Here is a 26,839-nt window from a genome sequence, read left to right as displayed (position 1 = left end):
CGCGCGGCTCGCGTCAAGCCGCTCTTGCGTCACTCGGCTGCGCCGGAAGTCGGGGTGTGCAGGATCCGGGAGGAGCTTTTGACGGCTCGCTGCCTCTGCGTTGGGGGATCCTGGCCGCCATGGTGTCAGACGGTGAGGGGTGTGCGGGGAGGGACCCCCACCCCGGGACTGGGCAGGACCACCGAGCTGGAGCATTATTTGGGGGGCTGGGGCAACCTGTCTGGTCTTTAGAGGAGTAGCAGATGTGTTATTTTATTCAATAAATAGTTTTGAATGGTCTCCGGTGTGCCAGCGTTGTTGTATGCGCTGGGGAATACAGCAGAGACCATGGCAGTCAGGGCCTTCGTGGAGGCTGCAGTCCAGTGGGCGAGGCAGACAGTAGTTAAGTAAATAAGAATACTTTCGAAGGGTGACAAGAGCTGTGAAGACAATATACTGGGATGCTGCAGTACTGTCATTAGGGGATGACCAAGGAGGAGCTACGTTTAGATAAGAGTCCAGGTACTGAGAGTGAGTCTCCAGTGAGTGTGCAAAGGCGCTGTGGCGAGTTGAGTCGTTACATTACACTAAGAAATGGCGAACTTGAGGGTAGAAGAAGATGGAGAGACTTTCATTCATACATTAAACTACCAGCTATAGAGCCTACTGTCTTTTTTTTTTTTTAAGATTTCATTTATTTGAGAGAGAGTGCGCGCCCCCGTGAGCGGGGAGGGGGGGTGAGGGAGAGGGAGAAGCAGACTCCCTGCGGAGCAGGGAGACACATGCGCCGCTGGATCCCAGAACCCTGAGATCATGACTTGAGCTGAAGGCAGAGCTTAACCAACTGAGCCACCCAGGCATCTTGAGCCTGATTTTTAAAAAAATTTTCTTTATTAGATGTTGAGCAAGAGCGAGGATGAATATGAGCAGGGAGAGGGACAGAGGGAGAGGGAGAAACAGGCTCCGCACTGAGCAGGGAGCCCAATATGGGGCTGAATGTTAGGACCCTGAGATCATGACCTGAGCTGAAGGCAGATGCTTCACCAATTGAGCCAGCCAGGTGCCCCTAGCTTGATGTCTTAAAGAAAAAAGAGACCAGGGTGGTGGGAGTGAAGTGAGCTAAAGGAATGAGGTCAGAAGCTAGGCAGATGCATGGCCCTTGTGGGTGGTGAAAAAAGAGGTTGAACTTTAAGTGTAGTATGAAACCATTGTAGGGTCTTAAGCAAAGAATTGCATAATTTAATTAATTAATTAATTAATTTTAAAGAATTGCATAATTTTATTTTTTTATTTTATTTTTTTAAAGATTTATTTATTTTTTTACTTATGATAGACATAGAGAGAGAGAGAGAGAGGGAGGAGGGAGGAGCAGGCTCCATGCCGGGAGCCCGATGTGGGATTCGATCCCAGGACTCCAGGATCATGCCTTGGGCCAAAGGCAGGCGCCAAACCGCTGAGCCACCCAGGGATCCCCAGAATTGCATAATTTTAAAAGATCACTTTGGCTGCGGTGTGGATAAGGGAGCAAGAGTGGAAATAGGGAGATCACTTCTTTTTCAATACATACCACAGTCCTGAGAGAGGCAGGCCTGGCATGGGCCTTGTCTACAAATGATGGTGTAGAGACTCAAAGAAGGAAGTTGACCAGGCAGTCCGTGTGTGTGGGTACTCATCTCCCCTATTAGGCAATACTTTATTTTTTTCTCAGGCTTCTGGGCAGTAGCAAGGGCTGGCTGACCCTAGAGTTGTGGGGTGGAGCTCATGGAGAATAAGGCCAAAGGATTGTGGGCTTGTGGGTAGAGGAGTGAAAGACAGTTATTAAATGCTGCTTCTGTGTTAGGCATTTTTGTGTGTGTGATTTGCACTTTTTGTGTGTGTGTGTGTGTGTGATTTGCACTTGTTATTTCATCCCAGGATTCGCAAAAATCCTCTTTCTGTAATGAGGCCACAGTCTAGTGGACTAGTTTTAGCAGAGCTGGCAAGAGAGATCAGAAAGACAACTAACTGTAAAATGAGATGATTCATACTAAGAGGATCAGAAGTGGACAATGGGTTATTGAAAAGCCAGGGATCCCTGGGTGGCGCAGCGGTTTGGCGCCTCCTTTGGCCCAGGGCGCGATCCTGGAGACCCAGGATCGAATCCCACGTCGGGCTCCCGGTGCATGGAGCCTGCTTCTCCCTCTGCCTGTGTCTCTGCCTCTCTCTCTCTCTTTCTGTGACTATCATAAATAAATAAAAATTATAAATCTTGAAAAAAAAAAAAAAAAAAAAGAAAAGCCAGTCTTTATAGTCAAGTAGATCTGGCTCCATAGCAGGGAGTTTTGCCGCTTGCTAGCAAGCCATGTGACTTAGAGCAAGTTACTTTCATTTGAAAATAAGAATGCCATATTTGTGTCATCTAAGTTATCTAAGACAGTATCAATTATGAGATCTGTTTTTGTTTAGTGTGCCACTAAGAGACATGCTGCTAGTCTTAATTATAAGACACCATCCTGATTTCAGCAACTGATAAAGAGAGAGTCCCTGTCATAATTGATGAAAGATGACAGTAGTATTTCCATCAGTAGTTTGTTGTCAGCATGAAATGGGATTATAGGATTACATATGCTGATGCAGACAGCTATTCTCAGGTTGGGGAGCCAGGACCTGTTGGAAATCCTGGGGAGGATTTTTGGAAGAAAAAAAGTAGCATTGGTTTGGTGCTTTGTAGAGGACATAGGATTTGGATTTGAGAACAAATCTACGATGGAGTGGGGATTATCTGATGTAGGAGGTGGGACTGCAGGAAGGAAGGTGTGGGGGCAGGAAATACATTATTGCTTTTTGCTATTAAAGGAGCATTCTGGGTTTTTCTTAACAGCTGTGCTTATAGGTTCGTATATCTGTCACCTCAGTTAGAATTTAGACTCCTTGAGGGCTTGAACCCAGTATCCCCAGCTTCTAACACTGGTATTTAGCGTAAATGTTTGTTGAATGAATTAATGTGTTGTTAGCCTGTACAGTTGTGTCTAACTTTGGAGAGTAGTCTATTCCTTTTCACAGTAAAATCTTTACATAGCAATTGCTTTTCTCTCTTTGGTTTTCACCTTTTAAAAAGTGGTTCCTGATCACCATTGGCCTTGCTGCAAGGTGGTTTGATGGGCTTGAGGCTAGACTTATTCCTGTGTCTCCCTTCAGCCTCCTTGTGTCCCTAAAATTCTGCTGTTGAATATTAACTGGCTAGTCCGTGCATTCTGTCCTTGACTGCATTTAAAATGTGAATATTTGGGTGCATTTAATAGGTATTTTTTGAGCATCTACCTCATGCTGGGTGGTTGTACCAGGAGCAGAAGATAAGCAATGATAAGACAGACAAGATCCTCCCCCCGCCCCCCGCCCCCGCCCCGGAGCTTACATTCTAGTGCACGAAAGATGTGGTGGTACAGAAAGCAAGCAAGAGCCTGCTGAGGGCCCAGAGAGCTTTCAGTCATTAAAAGCACTTGGCCGGGATCCCTGGGTGGCGCAGTGGTTTGGCGCCTGCCTTTGGCCCAGGGCTTGATCCTGGAGATTCGGGATCGAATCCCACATCGGGCTCCCGGTGCATGGAGCCTGCTTCTCCCTCTGCCTATGTCTCTGCCTCTCTCTCTTTCTCTCTGTGTGACTATCATAAATAAATAAAAATTAAAAAAAAAAAAAAAAAGCACTTGGCCTTTGGTTAATTTCAGGATTATAGGATGGTAAACATCTAAAGGCATGCGGTGGTTCTTGCTGTGGTTATAATTTACAAATTGGGATGTTGGTTTGCCTATGGTTTCATGAGGTTAATGTTTTTATTTTTTGTTAATATTTTCAGAAGATGAATTGAATCTTTTAGTTATCGTCGTTGATACCAACCCAATTTGGTGGGGAAAGCAAGCCTTAAAGGAGTCTCAGGTAAGATTACTTGAGGAGGCCTTTGGATAATTCTGGTATAACTATGTTAATATTGCTTTTTAAAAAATCAGCTTCATTAAAGAAAATCAGCTTTATTAAGTTATATTTTATATACCATAAAATTCATCCATTGTAATGTACAGTTCATTGTTTTTTTAGTAAAAATCACAAAAAGATCGTGTAACCATTGCTGCAATTTCATTTTAGAGCATTTCTATCACCTCAGAAAGTTCCTTCCTGCCTGTTCAGTGTCACTGCTTCTACCCTCTAGTTGCAGGCTGTCACTGATGTTTTCTGCCTCTATATTGCCTTTTCTGGACATTTAATACATGCTACACAATATGTGATCCTTTAAAAAAAAAGTCTATTTTGAAATGTTTTATTTTGAAATAATTATAGACTCCCAGGAAATTGTAAAAAAAAAAAAAAGGTAACAGAGGGGTTCCGTAGCCTTGTTCCAGCTTCTCCTAGTGGTAACATCTCATGTACCTAGATTATAATAGCAAAACCAGGAAATTGACATCAGTACACCCTTGAGACCTTATTCAGATCACAGAACTTTGCATGCATTTGGGTGTACATGTGGTGCTGTGCTGTCTTATCTTGTGTACAGATGTGTGTCACCACCACCACAGTCAAGATGGAGAACTGTCCCATCACAAGCAGGAGCTGTCTAGTGCTCCCTTTATAGTTGCTACACCTTTGTAGTCAGTCCCTGGTCCCTAAGTGGGGTAGACACTGATCTACTACTCTGTTCTCCAGGGCTTTAGTTCTGGTATGGAAATCTATCATATAGGTTTTTTGAGGTTGGCTTTTTTCACTCCACAGATTGGGTTATTCCCTGCATCCATGTTTGCCCTTTCTATTGCTGGGTGGTATTCCACAGTACGAGGTACCAGTTTGTTCTGTCACTTACTAAAGCTTTACATTTGGGCTGTGTTTTCAGTTGTTGACTATTACATAAAAAGCCACTCTGAGAATTTGTGTAGACGTTTTTGTGTGGATAGAAGTTTTCATTTCTGTGGGATAAACGTCCAGGATTGCAACTGCTACAACATACGGTGTAATCGTGTAAATGTGTGTTTGGTTTTATAAGAAACTGCTACACTCTTTTCTAGAATGGATTTATATTCCCACTAGCAAAGTGTGAGAGAGGGAGTTTCTCCCCACCCCAGCATTTGATGTTGGCACTTTTTTATACTAGCTGTTTTAATAGGTATGTAACAATCCATTATTTTGGTCTTGATTGCATTTCATCAATAGCTGGTGACATCACACAGCTTCTTCTAAGCTTGTTCACCATATAGATAAGCCTCCTGAGATCTCTTTTCATGTCACGTGTCCATTTTCTAGTTGGATTGTTGGGTCATGTTTAGCCATTGAGTTTTGAGATTTCTTTATGTATTCAAAATATAAGCCATTTGTCAGATAATCTTGCTTGCAAGTATTTTCTCCTCATCTTTTTTTTTTTTTTTAATTTATGATAGTCACACACAGAGAGAGAGAGGCAGAGACACAGGTAGAGGGAGAAGCAGGCTCCATGCACCGGGAGCCCGATGTGGGATTCGATCCTGGGTCTCCAGGATCGCGCCCCGGGCCAAAGGCAGGCGCCAAACCGCTGTGCCACCCAGGGATCCCTCTCCTAATCTTTAGCTTGTCTTTTCATCCTCTTCTGGTGATCTTTCACAGAGCAGAAAGTCTTTAATTTTGATCAAGTGTAGTCTCTTGATATTTAAAAAATATAGCTTGTGCTTTTGGTGCTGTAAGAATTCTCAACCTTGCTCTAGGTCGTAAAGATTTTTGCCATTGTCTTCTGTGAAAAGTTTTATATTTAAATCCACAATCCAAGGATCCCTGGCTGGCTTAGTAGAGTGTGCAACTCTTGATCTCAGGGTTGTGAGTTTGAGCCCCTGATGGGTGTAGAGGTTACTTAAAAATAAAATCTTAAGTAAACTCCACAATATGTTTTGAGTTAATTTTGTAAAAAAGATTTTATTTATTTATTTATTTATTTATTTATTTATTTAGAAAGAGAGAAAGAGAGCACACACACATGCTGGGGTAGGGGCAGAGAAAGATGGAGAGAGAGAGAGCCTTAAGCAGATTCCATGCTGAGTGTGGGACCCAAAAATGGTGCTTGATCTCACGACCCCAGCTGAAACCAAGTGTCAGTTGCTCAACCGACTGCACTACCCCGGTGCCCCCATTTCTTAAAATCTGTGAAATATAGATTGAGGTTCATTATTTTGCCTATGGATAATCCAGTTGCCCCAGCACCATTTTTGAAAAGTTTACTCTTTCTCCACTGAATGGTTTTCATATCCTTGTCAAAAATCACTTGGGTAGGGCAGCCCCGGTGGCTTAGTGGTTTAGCGCCGCCTTCCACCCAGGGCGTGATCCTGGAAACCTGGGATCCAGACCCGCGTTGGGCTCCCTGCATGGAGCCTGCTTCTCCCTCTGCCTGTTTCTCTCTCTCTCTCTCTCTCTAGTAAATAAATAAAAAAATCTTTTAAAAAAATCACTTGGATATACATGTGTGGGTTTATTTTTGGGTGCTCTTCCTAACGCATTGATCTATTTCTGTGTCTCTCCCTCCACCAATACCACAGAATCTCGTTTTTGATAGCTAGATAGTAAGTCTTGGGTTCCAGCAGGCTGATCTCTCCCACTTTATTCTTTTTCAAAATTGTTTTTTAAGTATTCTAGTTCTTTTGCCTTTCCATATAAATTTTAGAATGAGCCTGTTTATGTCTACAAAAGATCTTCCTGGAATCTTGATAGGAATTATGTTAAACCTGTTCGTCAGTTTGAGGTTATACTCTGCATAGCTCTACTATGTTAAATCTTCCAATTTACAAATATAGTACATATCTCTATTTTTTAGATCTTGATTTTTTTAAAAAGATTTATTTATTTATGATAGAGAGAGAGAGAGAGAGAGGCAGAGAGAGACACAGGCAGAGGGAGAAGCAGGCTCCATGCTGGGAGCCCAATGCGGGACTCGATCCCGGGACTCCAGGATCGCGCCCTGGGCCAAAGGCAGGCGTGAAACCGCTGAGCCACCCAGGGATCCCCTTAGATCTTGATTTTTTCATCAGCGTTTTATACGTTCTAGTTTGCTTAGAGTAGTTTGCTTAGAGACTTTTTTTTTTTTTTTAAAGTAGGCTTCAGGGGCACCTGGGTGGCTCAGTGGTTGAGTATCTACCTTGGGCTCAGGTCATGATCCTGGGGTCCTGGGATCGAGTCCCCCTTTGGGCTCTCCACAGGGAGCCTGCTTCTCCCTCTGCCTGCATCTCTGCCTCTCTCTCTCTCTGTCTCTCTCATGAATAAATAAATAAAATCTTAAAAAAAAAAATAAAGTAGGCTTCATGCCCAGTGTGGAGCCCAATGTGGAGTTTAAACTCATGACCCTGAGTTCAAGACCTGAGCTGAGATAAAGAGCTGGACGCTCAACTGACTGAGCCACCCAGGCACCCTGTTTAGATATATATATATATTTTTAAATCATGAATGGCTGTTAAATTTTATCACTTGCTCTTTCTGCATCAGTTAATGTTTTTCCTTCTTTAGCTTCAAAATGGTGGGTTATGTTGATTGCTTTTCAAATATTGAGTCAGCCTTGGATAAATCTCACTTGGTTTCAATTTGTTAAGATTGTTCAGGATTTTTTTTTTTATGTTCAGGAGAAGTACTGGCCTATAGTTTTTCTTTTTTGAACTGTGTTTGGCGGGTTTTGACATAAAAATGATACTGGCTTCATAAAATGAATTGGGAAGTGTTCAGTTTTCTGGAACAGATTATTTAGATTTGGATGTCCATTCTTTAAATGTTTGGTTCAGTTCTTTAGTGAAATCATCTGGGCCTGGAGTTTTCTTTTTGGGGAAGTTTTAAACTATAAATTAAACGTTTTTATTATTAGTTATTAAACCATTTGATATTTTCATATTGGGTGAGTTTTGGTTAGAGGTATTATTTGGTTTCATTTGATTCCACTTAACTGTAGTATTTTTGAGGTTCATCCGTGTTGTAAAATGTATTGGTGGTTCCTCTTGATTACTGAGTAGTATTTTATTGTGTGGATATACTTCTTGTTCATCTATTCATGATCATTTGGATTGTTGCCGCCTTTTGACTATTATGAATAATGCTGATCATTCTCAAACAAGTCTTTGTGTGGACATATGTTTGCCTTTCTCTTGAGTAGATGCCTGTGAGTTGAATTGCTGAGTCATGTGGTGGGTGTAAGTTTAACTTTAAGATGCTGCCAGCCTAAAAAGTGGGTACACCATTTTCCATTCCATTGAGCAGTGTGTGAGAGGTTCAGTGTCTCCACAGCCTTGCCAACACCTGTCTTTTTTATAATCGTTCTAGTAAGTAGGTAGTGCTATCTCACTGTGGTTTTAATTTGCATTTCTTTAATGACTATGGATGTAGTATATATCTCTTATGTATATAACATATGTTTATAAGGTGTCCCTTATATTTTCTTAGTTGAAATGCACATTCGGTTTTTATGCCCAACTTTTAAATTTGGTCATTAGTTGTCTAATTACTGAGTTACAAGAACTCTGTGTATCCTGGATACAGGTCTTTTTTCAAATATATGATTTACAAATATTTTCTCCTGGTCTCTGACTTTGGGGCTTGTCTTTTCATTTTCTTAGTGGCGTCTTTTTAAAAATCAGCTTTATTAAGGGGCTCCTCACCGGCTTAGTTGGTGGAGCATGCAACTCTTGAACTCAGGGTTGTGAGTGAAAGCTCCACATCAGGTATAGAGCCTACTTAAAACAACAACAAAAACAAAAAAGAAAAATCCAAGTTAAAATTAACTTTATTGAGATATAATTGGCATGCAGGGCATAGCATATACTTGAAGTGTTTGGTTTGATATGTTTTCATATATGTATACATTTGTGAAATAATCACCACAATCAAAATAATGAACGTATAAATCTGTCACTCCCAGAAGTTTCTTTATGTTCCTTTGTAATTTATCCTACCCATTTCTCTCTTCTTGTCCCCACCCCCAGGCAACTACTGATCTGTTTTGTCATTGTAATTTGCATTTTCTAGGTTTTTATATAAATGGAATCAAACAGTACATAGTGGGATTTCTTTTAGTCTGATTTCTTTACTCAGCATAATTATTTTCAGATTTCTCCGTCTTGTTACAGTAATTCATACCTTTTATTGCTGAATAGTATTCCACTTTACAGATAGAACAGCAGCATCACTGCAAATTACGTACTCTCCAAAAACACTCCTTTGCTTTTTAAAGATTTTATTTATTTATTCATGAAAGACCTAGAGAGAGAGAGAGGCAAAGACACCGGCAGAGGGAGAAACAGGCTCCATGCTGGGAGCCCAATGCGGGACTAGATCCTGGGACTCCAGGACCATGCCCCTGGCCAAAGGCAGGTGCTGAATGGCTGAGCCACCCAGGGATCCCCAAACACTGTTTTTCTTTTTAACTCTAATCAGTAATATATGAGAATTCCTTTTTTTTTTTTTTTGAATCCATACGAGATGCTCTCTTTCCTTATTTTATCTTTTGCCAATATCATGTACCATAAAAGTTACCTCAGTTTACTTTTTTGTGTTTTTGATAGTCCTTTGTATTTTTTACTTGGGGCATTGCCCATTTTCCTCTTTAGGTTTTTTGTTTTGTTTTGTTAACTGATTTGTGGACACTCTTTATATTAGAAAGTTAACCTTGGGGGATCCCTGGGTGGCTCAGTGGTTTGGTGCCTGCCTTTGGCCTGGGGTGCGATCCTGGAGTCCTGGGATCGAGTCCCACGTCAGGTTCCCGGCATGGAGCCTGCTTCTACCTCTGCCTGTGTCTCTGCCTCTCTCTCTCTCTCTCTCTATGTCTATCATAAATAAATAAATAAATAAATAAATAAATAAATAAATAAATCTTAAAAAAAAAGAAAAGTTAACCTTTTGCCTGTCATATGTTGCAGTTATGTTTTCCCAGTTTGTAATTTGCCTTTTACTTTTGTTTATAGTCTTTTTTTTGCCATATAAAATTTTTGAAAGGTTTTACTTTTTTTTTTAATAAAGTGGAATTTATCAGTGTTTTATTTGCTGCTGAGAGTATTCTTTTCTTAAAGAGAAATGTGCTTTGAGACACCTGGGTGGCTCAGTGGTTGAACATCTGCCTTTGGCTCAGGGCGTGATCCCAGAGTCCAGGGATCAAGTCCCACATCAGGCTTCCTGCATGGAGCCTGCTTCTCCCTTTGTTTTTGTTTTTTTTTGTCCCTCTGTCTATGTCTCTGCCTCTCTCTCTCTGTGTCTCTCATGAATAAATAAATTAAAAGAATCTTAAAAAAAAAAAGGAACGTGCTTTATTCCAGGATTATAAAAATATCCACCTCCATTTTTTAGTAATACTAGCATTTGTCAGAATGTAAGCTCCACGAATGGAGGGATCTTTGCCTGACACATTACAGGAACTTAGCATACTTAGTGAGAGAATGAATTGAAAACTTTTACAGGGATAGCTGGGTTCCTCAGTGGTTATCTGCCTTCAGCTCAGGGTGTGATCCTGGCATCATGAGATTGAGTCCCGCATACGGCTCCCTGTTTAGTGGGGAGCCTGCTTCTTCCTCTGCCTATGTCTCTGCCTCTCTCTTTCATGAATAAATAAAATCTTAAAAAAAAAAGAAAGAAAACTTTTACAAACCACTAATGTAATCAGTAGGTATTTGTTATCTACTCTGTGCATAGTAATAGTTTGCTAGTAATTTTATCGCAGAATATGTGACGTGTTTGCTTTCCTTAAATGTTTGCAGAGAACATTCATGGAATAATGCACTCACCATAGAAATCATTTCATATAAGTAAAACTAGAAAACTAATTTTCAAATGTTTTTGCTTATGGCTTTGGAGGAGGGAGCTCCTGAGCAAAATTTTAGCAGTGAATAATGGTCTAAAATTTAAATGAAATCTTTATCATTTCAAGACCTGACCTAGTTACTTGGATAGCTACCTTACCTTTTCTAATGTTTTCTGTTTTTCAACAGTTTACTTTATCAAAATGCATAGATGCTGTGATGGTGCTGGGAAATTCTCATTTATTCATGAATCGTTCCAACAAACTTGCTGTGATAGCAAGTCACATTCAAGAAAGGTATGACCTGGGGTGTCTGGGGGGCTCAGTTGGTCCTGGGATCAAGCCCCATGTCGGGCTCTCTGCTCAGTGAGAAGCCTGCTTCTCCCTCTTCCTGTGCCCCTACCCTCCCTCCTGCTTATTACTCTCTCGGGCGCTCTCTTTTTCTCTCTCTCTCAAATAAATAAATCTTAAAAAAAAGGTATGACCATAGTGATTACCTATTCAGTGCTTAACATTTGTGAGGTTTGTATACCATTTGGCACGTACTATCCCTATTCTGTGTTGCAAAAAAATCTTTTGTAGCATTGAACAAGACCAATAGCATCAAGAATCAGTACATGTACGTTTTGATAGGATTGGCTGATAACCTACTAAATTTGCATCATGTGCACATTTAACTTACTTGGCTTTAACCACACCCACCCTCCAGGCAAAAAACAGGGAGAAATACCAAGGGAGGCAGGCAGCTCTTATCACTGTTCTGTGTGTGGGTCTGCCCTAGGGGGCAGGTGAAATGGGAGGTGTGATTCCACCTTCTCTCAGCCAGCCTTGAGCCCTGCATACAAGGGATAGTGGTTCTCTGCTCTGAGCGTGATTCTGGTGGTTACTGATAAGGGTTTTTCTTGTTAATTGGGTTTTAACCCAAGCCAACTACTACATCTGGTGCTGAACTGAAGAAATGGACCTTTAAAAAAAAAAAAAAAAAAGATTTATTTATTTATTTATTCAGAGAGAGCGAGAGAGAGGCAGAGACACAGGCAGAGGGAGAAGCAGGCTCCATGCAGGGAGCCTGACGTGGGACTCGATCCGGGATCCCAGGATCACACCCCGGGCTTCAGGCGGTGCTAAACCGCTGCGCCACCGGGGCTGCTCGAAACGGACCTTTTCTAACACATGTGTAAACACTGGCTGTGTTTGAGTCTCTTCAGGGTGGGTACATAGGTGTGCAGCTACTCTGCAAATGTGACCATGTATATGATACATATTTTCACGATTAATTTTTACCATATTTACTTTTCATGTGTACGCTGGCCGTGGAATCCTATTCCCCACTTACAACACAGCTCTCCTATGTCTTGATTAAATATTATATCATGGTAGACATGACCCTTGTTTACCAATGTATTTCATATGAGGTCAGTGGATAGTTTTCAAATTTCTCATTTCTTAGGGCTGCTCTCTTTGGTGTGTTGAAAGAGCCCATAGGCCACCAAGGAAATGCTCCTGCTCCCATGATCACCATGCATTTTTCTCGGAGTTGAATGAAAAAGATGACACTGATTTGGTTAAGATATCAAAAGAAAAACTATACAAAGCAAAATGTTAGATTTTTAGAAAAATCTAATATGTGTTTTTATGGGATTCTTATAAAAATCATGAAGCACTGGGAGAATCTTTTCAGGAACCCTTAGAGCATATTTTTATTACTGGGGTAGATAAATATACCTTAAATAATACGCTAGTCATAAGTTAGAATTTGGTATGACTCTCTTCCCAGTTGGCATCTGAGAAAGTAGAATGAGAAACACTCTGAAGCATTTCAAGAGACTGGGACCTAGCACTTTATTTCCTCTCATTTCTGGGTTCATTAAAACATTCTCTGGTGGTAGACTCATGTTTGACAATTTGCTTGTTTTATGTACTTTGTTTTTAAAGATTTTATTTATTCATTCATGAGAGACCCAGAGAGAGAGAGAGAGAGGGAAAAGCAGGCTCCATGCAGGGAGCCCGACATGGGACTCGATCCGGGGACTATAGGATCACACCCTGGGCCAAAGGCAGGCGCTAAACTGCTGAGCCACCCAGGGATCCCCTATATACATTTTAAAAAAATGAAATTTATTGTAGGATCTTGTGAGTCAGAATTGGTGTGATGGTTTCTCTGCTGAATTTTGTCTGGATGTTGAGTGAGGACAGAATCCTGATATAATTCATTGTTTTCTCTCCCACTCTTTCAGTCGATTCTTATATCCTGGAAAGAATGGCAAACTTGGAGACTTTTTTGGAGATCCTGGCAACCCTTCTGAATTCAGCCCCTCAGGGAGCAAGGATGGGAAATATGAGCTATTCACAGCAGCGAATGAAGTTATTGTCGAAGAGATTAAAGATCTCATGATCAAGAGTAATGGTTTACTGTCCCCATTATTGTTATTTTACAATTGCAGTTGAATGTGGAGATCCTTGAGGCCTTAAGCCCAGAGATTTGGAGTTCTTGGGAATAGTTACTTGTGTTCTCTCTTTTCTTTTGTAAAATCATTTTCATCAGTACCTGTGCCTTGTTTGCCTGTCCTCACCAGCATTTCACCCTGTCTGCCAGCCTCTACTTCTTGAAACATACTCTTGGCATCTAAGACTATATCCTTTTGACTTGTTTTTCTTCTTTTTTGGACCATTCTTCCATTTCGGACTTTTCCTTCATCTTGTTCTGTAAAAAAATAGGTTTTTAAATTCTGCACATTATTTTCTTATTTTTTTCTTCCTCTGTGTGTTTTCACCCACTCTTGTCTTTAATTATCATTTCTATGATAATTAATCTTTGTCTCTAATCCAGCCTTTCTTTCCATAAATGTCTCTCCTAGGTGTCCCACAGTCTGGCTAACATGCCCCAGACTGGTTTCCTTAGCTCTCCTCCCAGTTATACTACCATTGGCACTCCCAGTTTCTGACATGCTCATTCACCTGCTTTTTCAAATTCAGAGCTTTCATTTTTGACTCCTTTCTGTTCACATTCAACATCTAATCAGCTACAGTATCCTATTAGTTTAACCTTAGAAGTACCTCCAAAATCTGACCCTTAATTATCCCATCTAACTCAACCCCAGCACCATTGGCATTTTAGGCTAGATAAGGGACTGTCCTGTGCTTTGGAGGATACTTAGCAGCATCCATGCCTAGACCCATTAGATGTCATAACATCTCTCATGGTGACAACCAAATATTCCCTGTAGGGCACAGTTGCCCAAGTGGAGAGCTGCTACTCTGGATCATTGTAACAGCTTCTGCCTACTGACTCCTGTCTGTACCCATTCAGGTCTTTCCTTAAGTCTTTCAGAGTTAAAATACAGAGCTGCTGTTTTGTGGCTTAAAGGCCATTATGGTTCCCTGTTGCTTGTAGGCTGTGGTTTTTAAACTGTAGCCTGTGTCAGAGTCACCTGGAAAGACAAAGCAACTCTGTAGAGACAAGAAGTAGGTTTGTAGTAGAGACAAGAAGCAACTCTGTAGAGACAAGACAGTGGTTTCCCAGGGCAGGGGAGGAGTGGGCCCAAGTGATCTTTTGGGGTAAAGGAAATGTTCTAAAACCGGGTTGTAGTAATCCTTTACAGCTCTCTAAATTTACTAAAAAAACCATTAAATTATTTACTTAAAAGGAGTGAACTTTATGATCTGTCAGTTGTCTCAATAAAGCTGGTAAAAATCATCTGGAGGGCTTGCTAAAACCAAACACTGTGTCCCACCCTGCAGTTTCTAATTTAGTGGTCTAAGGTGGTCCCAAGAATTAGTGTTTCTGTCAAGTTCCCAGGTGACGCTCCTACACCTGGTTCCAGAATCACACTTTGAGAACCATGGGCCTCCAGGGTAAAGTCCCATCTTCTTGTGGTGTTCAGATGTTTCCTGGTCTGACCTCACCCATGGGTGGAGGTATCAGTGTTCCTGGACCAACTATAGGCCCTGTTCACACCACATGTCAGTCTGGGCTCTCCACTGTCTCAAGCTGCTTGACTTTCTTCACTCAAGGCTTCGGACAAGTTGCTAGCTTTGTCCCTGCTGGCCACAGCCAGGGGGCTTTCTCTGGTCCCCTTTCCACCAGTGAGAGACAGAGGAGGTAGTGGGAAGGAGGGAAGAGAGGCTCAGAGTGGACGTGACCTTTTATACCACTTAGATCACTAGCAGACCTGAACCTTTCCAGATAACAGCAGGATATTATTAATTGCAGTAGAATATACATAACGTAGGGGGTGCCTGTCTCACTCAGTCAGCAGAGCACGTGACTCTTGATCTCAGGGTTGTGAGTTCAAGCCTCACATTGGGTGTAGAGATTACTTAAAAATAAAATCTTAAAAAAATATACATAAAATTTACCATTCAAGCATTTTAAGGTGTACAATGTAATGGTGTTAAGTAGATTCACACTGTATACAGACGTCACCATTATCCCTTTCCAGATATTCCAAACTGAAATTTTGTACCCCCTTATCCCCTAACCACAGGATATATTAAATTGAGAAAATGTTGAAAATTGCTTATTTAGGCCTTACTGAGAACAGATTGCTATCTATGTTTGTAAACCTGGTTTGGAAATGTCAACTGATTTTATTTTGAAGAAGAATGCTTTGAAGATGATTTTAGTTCAAGAAAGCACCTAAAAATTCTCTTTAATTTTTTTTTTTTTTTAATTTGCAGGTGACATAAAGGGTCAACATACAGAAACTCTGCTGGCAGGATCCCTTGCCAAAGCTCTTTGCTGTATCCTTGGTGTCCTAGTCATTCAGAAGGTGTCTTCTGTATTAAACATATCTTTTGGGATGCCTGGGTGGCTCGGGTTGAACGTTTGCCTTCTGCTCAGGGCGTGATCCTGGAATCTGGATTGAGTGCTTCTCTTTCTGCCTGTGTCTCTGGCTCTCTCTCTGTGTCTCTCATGAATAAATAAATAAACATATCTTTTTTTTTTTTTTAAAGATTTTATTTATTTATACATGAGAGACAGATAGAGCCAGAGACACAGGCAGGAGGAGGAGAAGCAGGCTCCGGGAGCCCAATGCAGGACTCATCTTGGGACTCTGGGATCACGCCCTGAGCCAAAGGCAGATGCTCAACCACTTAGCCACCCAGGCATCCCATATTAAACATATCTTAACTTGTGATATTTTTTAGAACCTTGGGCATCCATATTAATGAAAGGCATGAGTATTCTAAAGTGGTGGGTAATCAAAAAATAGTTTATCTTGCTATGGAATGTTTTTAAAATAGGGTGTAAAAACTTGAAATGTAAAGAAAAAACTAGTTTTTCTAGTATGTCCTTCTCACAACAAATTCCTCAGGATGTATCTTATTGGATAAATTGGGGAGGTGTGTTAGTTTCTTCCACCTTCCTTATGTTAAAAGCAATGTATTTGGTTTTAAAGCCATTGACTGATCCTGAAGGATAATAAGTGAGTGGTTTCTCCACAGGCCCACAGGTTATTTGCACTTAGCATAGAGTGAACAGCACCGTCCTGAGCATGTTGATGTTGTCTGTTTGTGTGTTCTCCCAGTCTTGTGTGACTTAATTTCTTTGTTTTGGAAAGATTTGATTGATTCTTGTGTCCTAGATGTTGGGGATGCCTGGTCCTCTGTGTGTGGTTTTCACATTTGTTATCTGGCTTATTGATTTACTTGTGGTCCCAGTTTTCAAATATAGGATGTGGTGGATAGACACAGAAGGATAAATCATGGTAATTTTAATTTTCTGGGACACAGATCATGTTTCAGTCAGGTTACAAAGCTCAGTTGATTTCAGTTGGTAATTGGAAACCCCCAGTCACTCTTGTGTGTTTATCATGGGAAATAGAACATTTCTTTTTTCAGCTAGGTGGATGGTGGATGTATTTAAAATTTGAGGTTACTTTTCTGTTTACTGTAAATATTTATGAAATTAAATAATAATTTAAAATTCCTTAATGCTAAAATAATTAGACATTCATAGAATGAACAAAGAGGTTAAAGGTAAGAAGCCTGTGGTTTTTTTTGTGAGATCTGGAATCCTCATTTTACTGCTATAATTTTGATGGACTATTTAAAAAATTTGGTTAGAAAACCTTATGTTTAATAAGATTCAATTAAGTTATAATCTGTTTTTATCTCTTTACAGATAATCAGGAAATGAAATCAAGGATTTTGGTAAGATTAAAAAATCAGTAGTATGTTTATATACCAACTATAGTCAATTAGAAAGCATAATGGAAGTAAGGCCCATTTATAATAAATATGAGTATTCAGAATAAATTAATAAGCAATGTACAAAAGCAATGTCCTCTATAGGAGAATTGAATGAATGGAGAGCTGTATTTTATGTCAGTTTTTCCGAAGTTAAGCTAAATTCCATGCAATCTCAGAATTTTTTTAAAGATTTTGTTTATTTAGAGAGAGTGCATGGAAGTGGTGGGGATGGTGGGCAGAGGAAGAGGGAATCTATAGCAGACTGCTTGCCATGTGCAGAACTCGATGCAGGGGCTTGATCCGTGACCCTGAGATCATGACTTGAGCCAAAATCAAGAGTCAAATGCTCAACCAACCTAGCCACCTAGGCACCTCTGCTATCTCAAAATATTAATAAGGTTTTTTTTTTTTTCCTGGCAGAGTTGGGGGCTTTAAGAAATTCAACAGTAAGGAGCACTTGGCTGACTCAGTTGGTAGAGTGTGCGACTCTTAATCTAGGGGTTATAAGTTCGAGCCTCATGTTGGGTGAGGAGATTACTTAAAAATAAAACCTTAAAAAAAATTCAACAGTTTATTTGGAAGAATAAACCAATGAGAATAGCCAGGTGCTTTCTTTCTTTTTCTTTTTTTTAAATTTCATTTATTTATTCATGAGAGATAGAGAGAGGCAGAGACACAGGCAGAGGGAGAAGCAGGCTCCATGCAGGGAGCCCGACGTGGGACTCAATCCCGGGTCTCCAGGACCACGACCTGGACTGAAGCCGGCGCTAAACTGCTGAGCCACCCGACCTACCAGCCAGGTGCTTTCTGAAAGAGAATAATAAGCAGGAACTTGCTCTGTTAGGCTTTAAAACACATTACAGAGCTACAGTAACTGTGGTTCTGGTGCAGTAGTAGGTGCAGAGTAAATGGGAAAGACTAGACTCCAGAAATAAAATCAGGCCCACAGAGGAGTTTGATTTGTGCTTAAGTTAGTGGGAAGAAAATGAATTATTCAGTTAAAGGTGCTAGGCCAATTAGTTGGGCATTTGGGGGAAAACAAAGCTAGATCTCATTGCTCACACGTAATTAATTCTAGTAAAGGTCAAACATCACTGTAAAAATTCAAGTTAAAAAGTGCTGGAAGAAAATAGCTGTTTAGGTTAGGGAGGACCTTGCTAAGCATGATGTGAAGCTTAAGACCTCAAGAAAATCAAACCCGGATCCCTGGGTGGCGCAGCAGTTTAGTGCCTGCCTTTGGCCCAGGGCGCGATCCTGGAGACCCGGGATCGAATCCCACGTCGGGCTCCCGGTGCATGGAGCCTGCTTCTCCCTCTGCCTGTGTCTCTGTCTCTCTCTCTCCCTCTCTCTCTCTCTCTCTGTGTGTGACTATCATAAATAAATAAAAATTTAAAAAAAAAAAAAAAAAAAAAAAAAAAAAGAAAATCAAACCCCCCAAAACAAAGATGAAAAACTATTAGAAGTATTTTCTGCATAGCTACCTGATAGAGTATTAATGTAATAATCATAGAATGAAAAAGAAGGGGCCTGGGTGGCTCAGTTGGTTAAGCTGCTGCCTTCAGCTCAGGTCATGATCCCTGGGTCCTGGGATGGATCCCCACATCAGGCTCCCTGTAGGTCCTGGTTTTCCCTCTCCCTCTGTGTGCTGCTTTCCCTGCCTGTGCTCTCTCTCATTCTCTCTGTCAAATAAAGTCTTTTTTAAAAAATGAAAAAACTCAATTAAATTTTATTTTTTATCTTATTTATTTCTTTAAGCAGGCTCCATGCTGGCTGTGGAGCCCAACTTGAGGCTTGAACTCATAACCCAGAGATCACAACCTGAGTTGAGATTAAGAGTCGGAAGGGCCACCTGGGTGGCCCAGTGGCTAAGCGTCTGCTTTTGGCTTGGGGTGTGGTTTTGGGGTTTTGGGATTGAGTCCAGCATTGGGCTCCCCGCAGGGAGCCAGCTTCTCCCTCTGCCTGTGTCTCTGCTTCTCTCTCTGTGTCTCTCATGAATAAATAAATTAAAAAAAAAAAAAGTTAGATGCCTAACTAATAACTGAGCCACCCAGGCACCACCTCCCTTATCAACTAAATTTTAAAGGTTAAGGTTTACTTTAAAGAACTAGGTAGAAAACATAAGCAGTCTGCAAAAGAAGAAATGCAAATGGCCAGTTACCATTTGAAAATACATGCAGCCTTACTAGTAAGCAAAGAAATAGAAACATCCAGTAACAGGTTTTTCATTGTTTGTTTCTTGCTCAGTACAAATAGGCAGTTCCCGGGGTTGACGGCAGTGTGGGGGATTGATTATTTTCTTGCATTGCCAAAGAGAGGATACAACTTTTTTGGAGGAAAGTTTGGCAAGCTCTATCAGGATTAAAGGTGCATATATATATATATTTTAAAGGTGCATATATTTAGCAATTTCCCGGATTATTTTAAGAGCTAGTCAGAGAGTTGTGTAAAGCATATATGAGGGTGTTCACCAGAGCATTGTCTAAAACGAGATTGGAAGCTGCTTCAGTGTCCTCTATAGATTATTGGTTAAGTAGTGGAATCTATGAAGTTAACACAAAGGACGATGTATATCCAAATTCATTGATAAAAGATTTCTGCCCCCAGATATTGTGGAACCAAAAAGCAGGTTGCAGGGATGCCTGGCTGGCTCAGTGGGTAGAGCATGTGACTCTTGATCTCCAGGTTGTGAGTTCAAGCCCCATGTTGGATGCAGAGTTAACTTTAAAAAAAAAAAAAAAGCAGGTTGCAGAGCACTAGGTAATCATCCTGGGATGTGTGTGTGCCCGCATAGGTGCTGTCTAGAACTGTTAACAGGGACTATCTCTTGGAGGGTAGGATCTGGGGGAGGTTCTTACAGTCATCTTTATGCTGTAGGTATTATTTAATAATGGTAATTAGGCAGGCAGATTAGGAAGGCTGCATTGGTTGTGTTTGCAGTGATGACATGTGCATGAGAAGTCGGATGTGTCTGTGAGGTTTTCATGTGGATATGATTTTTAGGTGATTAAGGCTGCGGAAGACAGTGCACTGCAGTATATGAATTTCATGAATGTCATCTTTGCAGCACAGAAGCAGGTGAATTGGAAGCATCTTTTTTTTTTTTTTTCAGTCTTAAATTCCAGCATAGTTAACATACAGTGTCATATTAGTTTTAGGTGTGCAATATCGTGATTCAACACTTTCATACATCACCCAGTGCTAATCACAATTGTGCTCATTACTCCCCATCGCCCATTTCTCCCATCCCCTGACCCCTTCCCCTCTGGTGACTTTAGTGTGTTCTCTGTAGTTAAGTGTCTGTTTTTTGGGTTGCCCTCCTGCCTTGGAAGCATTCTTTTTAGAGAATATTTGTTTCATAATGAATTTTATTTTTATAATAACCTACATACAGAGGTATTTTGACTAAATGGCCTTATCAGTAGATGAGGAATCTGGGATTCATATTTTGTATGAGTCATTTCTCTGTTTTGGGTCCTGGACCCCATGAATCTTATGGGTCCCCCAGAAAAAGGTACACTGAAACACAGTTTTGCATATAGTTCCATGGTATTTGTGTAACCCTGTTTAGCCCATCCTAGGACCTCAAGCTGAGAATCCCTAGTTTATATATAGTTTGTTGCATACCTTGCCTCAATTCCTCTCTCTATCTCTTTGCTTTATGGAGTTCCTATCAAGATTTGATATTTTTACTTCATAAATAATTGAATGAATTTACACTAATTCAAATGAATTTTCACTAATACATTTTCTTTGATATGTTAAAAAAAACTTTTTAAAAACTTCATTCTTAACCCAGAATATTGCCATATCATATTATGCCTAATATTCTCTCTGTTGGACTGGCAGCATAATGTAGTGATAGCACTGTCTCGTTCCCAGCTCTGTGACCATGGCCTGGCCAAGGCCTGGGGGCTTCAGCTGTAAAATACAGATTGAATATCTACCTTGTAGAGTTTAATCTGCATATCAAATAAGTCATTATAAGAATAGTCTAAAAAAAAAGTCTAACCCATAGTAGGTTCCCAGAGTAAGACACTCATTATTTCTATTTTTCCTGTAATGTTTTCGGAATGTTCATTTCAGAATATTTTGATTGATGCCTGTGTTTTAGACTCGGATTCAGGACTCCTCCAGCAGGTACGTGTTCAATGGAAGTGTGGTTTTGGTCAGGGGTGCATGGTGTATTCTCTTAACTAAATGCTTTTCACCAGCCTTCATACATGTTTAGGGATTAGCCTGTATGATGCTATCACTCAGAGCACTAACATCTCTCTTGTTCTTATTTCTTTATTGAAGTACAGTTGACACACAATGTCATTAGTTTCAGGTGCAAAACTCTCTGGTTCCTTTAAAATTTTCATTTATATTTTATATAGTGATTGATTCTGTAAAAGTGATTCACATATTGAAATGAATTCAAGCAACACAAGAAAGTATTTTTTAAAGGGGTAAAAAAAATCCCTTCAAATCCTATCATCTTAAAATTACCATTGCTAATATTAGGTGAACAGCACGACAGATCTCTTGGTATAAGTATGGATGGAAGAATGAATTGCTAAGCAGAGAATTTTATAAAGATTGGATCACATCTCAGATCTGTGCTGTCCTGACCTATATGATAGTTATATGGCTGTTGAGCTCTTGAATTGAGATGTGCTGTTAAGTGTAAAATACACACTGAATTTCAAAGACTTAGCATGAAGAACAGAATGTAAAATAAAGATTTTTATATTGATTACATGTTAAGATGATAATTCTTTGGATATGCCCAGTTAAATAAAATGTTATTAAAATTAATTTTATCTGGGGAGCCTATGGCTTAGTTGGTTGAGTGTCTGTCTGCCTTTGGCTCAGGTCATGATCTCAGTGTCCTGAAATTGAGCCCAAATAGGGCTTTCTGCTCAGTAGGGTATCTCCTTCTCCTCCTCACTCTCCCTCTCTGTGCCCTTTTTCTCTTTCTCTCTCCCACTCAAATAAATAAAATCTTAAAAAAAATAAAATAAAATTAATTATATCTGCTTTTTTTGGCTAGAAAAATTTAAGTTTTGCATGTTGCCCACATTATGCTTCTGTTGGACAGCACTATTAGATATTGCTTTGCATTCAAATGTATGAAACTGAAATTTAATTTAACCAAATAAAGGGAATAAAGAAACAAATAAGACAAGAAATTGCCAAACTTTTGATAAATGTTTTTTTCAACCACAAGAAATATTATTTGCTAAAAGATCAGTTAAAAGTATGAAACTCGAAAATGATGAGTGTAGGTTACTCCTGAGGACATGGAGAGTGGCAAGGGGAGATTACGATTAGAACGTATAACAGCATCAGAGGTTCCAAATTGTCCTGTTTCTTAAGCTTGATGGTAGGTACGTGATGTGTGTTTTATTTAAACCCTATTTACAGGGACACCTGGGTGGCTCAGTGGTTGAGCATCTGCCTTTGGCTTAGGCCATGATCCCAGGGTCCTGGGATCGAGTCCTGCATCAGGCTCCCCATAGGAGCCTGCTTCTCCCTCTGCCTTTGTCTCTGCTTCTCTCTTTCTGTCACTCAAATAAATAAAATCTTAAAAAAATCATAGGTACATGTTATGTATATGTACTCTTGCACATATGGTTACATTTCAGAATTAAAAAATTGAAAAGGTTGAATAGATTTTTTAACTATGTTTCAGTCTATATAGTGTCTGCTAACTCCTAGAAGATCTTGCCTGTGCCGTGAGTTTAAATACCTCCTCTGCTTTCCCGACCCTCATGTTTCTGTGTCTGGACCAGATGCAGGCTCTCTGCATTCCAGACTTGCATAATCTCCTGCTCATGCACATTTCCTCTTGGACATCCAGCGGCATCTCACTTAACATGCCTGAAACAGAACTCCACACTACCTCCAGGGGCCTCCCCATCTCAGCAAGTAGCAGCACAATTCATCAGCCCCTCAAGCCAAAATACTGACTCTACCTTGTTTCTTCTCTTCCTCTCCTTTCCATCCCATTAGCAAATCCTCTTCACTTGATCTTTGAAATAGTCCCTGATTCCCACTGTATGACTTCCTCCTTCATTGCTACCACTCAAATGGAAGACCGTAGTATTTGTTAACTGGTCTCTGTTTCTACACTTACCTTGCCCACCAAAGTTTGTTCTTAACATGATAGAATGAAGCTTTCAAAATCGAATCAGATCTTGTCACTCACTTGCTTACAACCCTCCCATTGCATGCCCTCGCACATAGACTAAAACCTGTTCAACCATGGCTGTTCTTACTCCCTGCACAATATCATTTCTGGGTATCTCTTTGTCCCTGTGGAATCTCAGTCTTTACTCCAGGCACATTGGGCTCCTTGCTGTTGCTTTAAAACTACAGGCCTGCTGCAGCCTGAAGGTTTCTGCATTTGCTCTTCCCTCTGTTTCTAAGGCTTTTCATTAAATATTTGCTGGCGTACCTGCTGCCCTCATTTGGGTCTCTGCTTCTGTGTCACCTCCTCAGAGAAGCCTTCCCTGACCATCCAGTGTCACTCCTTGTCTCTTTACCCAACTTCATTTTTCTTCATGGAAGCGATCATAACCTGTGACATTATTTCTGCATTTACTTAACTGATTGGCTCTTGTCTTCTCCCCCATTTGCACTCAACTGTCCATTAGGGGGTGAATGGGGTTAAATTGTGGTATAACTATACAGTAGAATATTATTGGTCTTAGTACTGATCTGTGCCATGATGTGGATGAACCTTGAAAACATGATGCTAAGGGAAAATTGTACAAGTTGCTTTATATGAAATGTCCAGAATAGGCAAATCCATAGAGATGGAAAGTGGATCACTGGTAGCCTTGGGGTCGGGGGTTGGGAGTAACTGCTGATAGGTATGGGATTTCTTTTATTTTTTTTAAGATTTTATTTTTTTAATTTATTCATGAGAGAGAGAGAGAGAGAGAGAGAGAGAGAGAGAGGCAGAGACACAGGCAGAGGGAGAAGCAGGCTCCATGCAGGGAGCCTGACGAGGGACTTGATCCTGGGTCTCCAGGATCAGGCCCTGGGCTGAAGGTGGCGCTAAACCGCTGAGCCACCCAGGGATCCCCAGGTATGGGATTTCTTTTTCGGGTGAGGAACTAGAGAGTGGAGACAGTTGCACATCTCTGAAGACAGTAAAAAGTAGTGAAGCACATACTTCAAAGGGTAAGTTTTATGGCCTGAGAATTACCTCAAAGCTTTTGTTAAAAAAATATAATGGAAATGAGTAAACATGGCCAGAATAAAAATGTCATCAGTAGCAAACACACAGAAGGGGCATGTACTGTGCTACACTAAAGGCTTTAAATGGTCAAGGAGTGTGGTGACCTGGGGGGAAAAGGAGATAGTTGAACACCTTGAGAGGTAGGACGTTTCTGGTCCTCGCACTCTGGGTTAACATGCCCTTTGGTTGGCCCTGTCCTATCCTCCTCTTCTTTGGAGACCTGAAGGCTTGCTGGTGAGAATTCTATACCTCTAGGAAAGCTAAACACGTGCTGGTTTGGCAGAGAGCCCTCTGAATGTCTTGTAGGCCTGTGACATCACGGGGGGACTATATTTGAAGGTGCCTCAGATGCCCTCCCTTCTGCAGTATTTACTGGTAAGGAAACATCCGCAGTACCCTAACGCCTTGAGCCTGAGTGAGCCCGATTTCCTGGGGAGTATAGGGGAGCACGATGACTGATGCTAGTAAGTGGGAGGAGGGGGAAATGGGGGGTCCAGGGATTTTGAACATGGAAGGGCACACTTGGGATAGTCTTTGAAAGCAGCAATGTGCAGACTATTATAAGACTTCACAGAATAGCGGCTGCATGTCGAAGTGCTCAGTGACTGTTGAATGAATAAAAAAGCATTTCTTGATAAACATTTAAGGAAAATCCTGATTTATTATTCTTCTTAGTATTCATTGGCTAATATGATATCTGTGTCCTAACTTCTAGTTATTTTTCCCCATGGTTTAAATAAAATTTCCTTGCCTCCCCCCCTTTATTTACAGTGGGTTTTTCTTCCTGATCAAGATCAAAGATCTCAGCTAATCCTCCCACCCCCAATTCATGTGGACTACCGGGCTGCCTGCTTCTGTCATCGAAATCTTATTGAAATTGGCTATGTCTGTTCTGTGTGCTTGTCAAGTAAGTTGGAAGTACAGAGTTTTCTGTGTTGGGGGTGGAGGTGGCAGAAAATAAGTCAACTGTGTGGTTTTTCTTTTCATCATTCTGTGTGTTTTGTTTTTCAAATCTATAGTATTCTGCAACTTCAGTCCCATCTGCACAACGTGCGAGTAAGTATCCCTGAGGCGGTGTGGCTGGCTTGTGTGGGAGAGATTCAGGGCTCTGAAAGGTGTGTTCCTTTCTGTGTTGTTACAGGACAGCCTTTAAGATTTCTCTGCCTCCGGTGCTCAAGGCCAAGAAAAAGAAACTGAAAGTGTCCGTGTGATCATAAGATTCCTGCGCCCCTAGAGCCTATTACTAGGAATTGTGTGGTGGGATCTGTGTTTGGAGGCCCTGAAAAAATACAGTGCATATGAAATAATTTTGAATGAAGTTTCTTACAGAAAAGATTTCTAGACCATTATCCTCATGCTGTGCTTTTGGGGCACTGTGTTATTTGAGGGAATCAATCTATGCAATCTTTTCAGACTGGTTTTTGCCCACAGAAGAAGAAAGCACAAATTAGTGAGATTTTTTTTTTTTTTTAATAATGGGGTGATCATTTGTCAGCTTGGCCTGCCTGATTACCGGCTTTAGACTCTTACCCGTCTCTGTTGGGTTCTGCCTGTGAAATGTATGACCAGTGAAATTTGAGCGCAGTTTTGGAAAAAGCAAACAAGCGACCATGCAGTAACAGCATTAACCAAGACAGACCATCTTCCTTGAACCAACAACTGAATTTGACAATAGTCATGTCAATAAAATCTGTATTGTCTAAGTTGAGATTTGGCTTCATAGACTAGCAGGTAGTTTTGCTTTTGCCTGACATCACTGATATCCCATGTGTGTCTGGACACAGTCATCCACTTATTAACTGTTTGTCAATCAGTACAAAGTCTGATGTTAAGCGAGGGAGGAGGGGGGTGCAGTACTCTGGCAGCAACTTTTTCTTCAGAGATAGTTGTGTGAAGAGCTTATACGTGAAAGCCAGTGTCTGGGTTTGGAGGGGGAATTTCTTGGTGGAGAATTGATTCTTTATAGTTCAGTGTTGTCCCCCAGATAGAGTTCTCTCCTTTTGTAATGAGGGGGAAAAAAGCATTAATGTTGGAGAACTATTCTCTAGAAGCTTTGGATTTACTACTGACAAGTGCTATAGGTTGAAAAGAAAAATTATTTGTAATTTGAACAAGAAAAAACTTATTTTTGTATGTAACTTTGAAAATATTAGAAGTCTTTTTAAATTCCAGTACAGTGTATGGAGGGTTTTCAGGAATGGTGGCTGGTTTGGTTTGTTTTTAAACGTATATTGATAAAAACAAACATTCGTATATTGACAAAAATCCATTTGTGTCCACAACCTTGTATGTAAATAAGATTTTAATTTTCTCTTTATACCGTCTCAGAAGCTGAGTCTCATTTAAATAATTTGTTATTTGGCTAGATGATTTCAGGTAGATTTTGTACTTTGTGGATTTATAATTTTGTTAAATACACACAGGTTTTGGTGGTCACTTGGGAAATACTGATCCTTGAGTTTGAAAATTTTATTTGTCTTTTAGAAATAATATTTAATATTTCATGCCTTAGTGTAGGAAGTCTAGGAAGTCATCAAATATCTAAAAGATGAATAATTTCAAAGAAGCTGGTCAGGTTCTTGTTGCTACTTTTTCATTTGTTTACTGGCTTAATTCTGTTTAGGTTTTATTTTTTTTAACTGTTTATGGTTTATATAAATTTTTATAATAAAATAATTTAAATTTTCAAA

The 26,839-nt window shown here is 40.4% G+C and overlaps 1 protein-coding gene across 2 annotated transcripts; it reads left to right on the top strand.

Annotated features, from left to right (window-relative positions):
* The first annotated feature begins 11 nt into the window (after positions 1-11).
* GTF2H3 (general transcription factor IIH subunit 3) lies at positions 12-26,839 on the top strand. 2 transcript variants are annotated; one of them, XM_072802320.1, is made up of 13 exons: positions 13-132; positions 3,812-3,891; positions 10,917-11,023; positions 12,964-13,127; positions 15,407-15,469; positions 16,679-16,708; positions 16,854-16,882; positions 19,922-19,996; positions 21,005-21,058; positions 24,456-24,524; positions 24,921-25,056; positions 25,169-25,205; positions 25,291-26,839. In XM_072802320.1, the coding sequence occupies exons 1-13, from the start codon at positions 120-122 to the stop codon at positions 25,358-25,360; spliced, it is 927 nt and encodes a 308-aa protein (XP_072658421.1). In that variant the 5' UTR covers positions 13-119; the 3' UTR covers positions 25,361-26,839. The 2 variants fall into 2 exon arrangements, with proteins under 2 accessions (XP_072658423.1, XP_072658421.1); XM_072802322.1 differs by lacking the exon at positions 24,456-24,524 and having other exon boundaries at positions 12-132.

The sequence above is a fragment of the Canis lupus genome, chromosome 27, assembly GCF_048164855.1.
Source record: "Canis lupus baileyi chromosome 27, mCanLup2.hap1, whole genome shotgun sequence".
Lineage (NCBI taxonomy): Eukaryota > Metazoa > Chordata > Mammalia > Carnivora > Canidae > Canis > Canis lupus.
Note: the sequence above shows the minus strand (reverse complement) of the source record. Positions and strands in the feature narration are given on the sequence as shown.

Coding starts and splice junctions, on each gene's coding strand:
- GTF2H3 (XM_072802320.1), top strand. Junction 19,997..21,004: donor TCTTTGCAGCACAGAAGCAG/GTGAATTGGAAG, acceptor TGTTCATTTCAG/AATATTTTGATTGATGCCTG. Junction 25,057..25,168: donor CTGTTCTGTGTGCTTGTCAA/GTAAGTTGGAAG, acceptor TCAAATCTATAG/TATTCTGCAACTTCAGTCCC.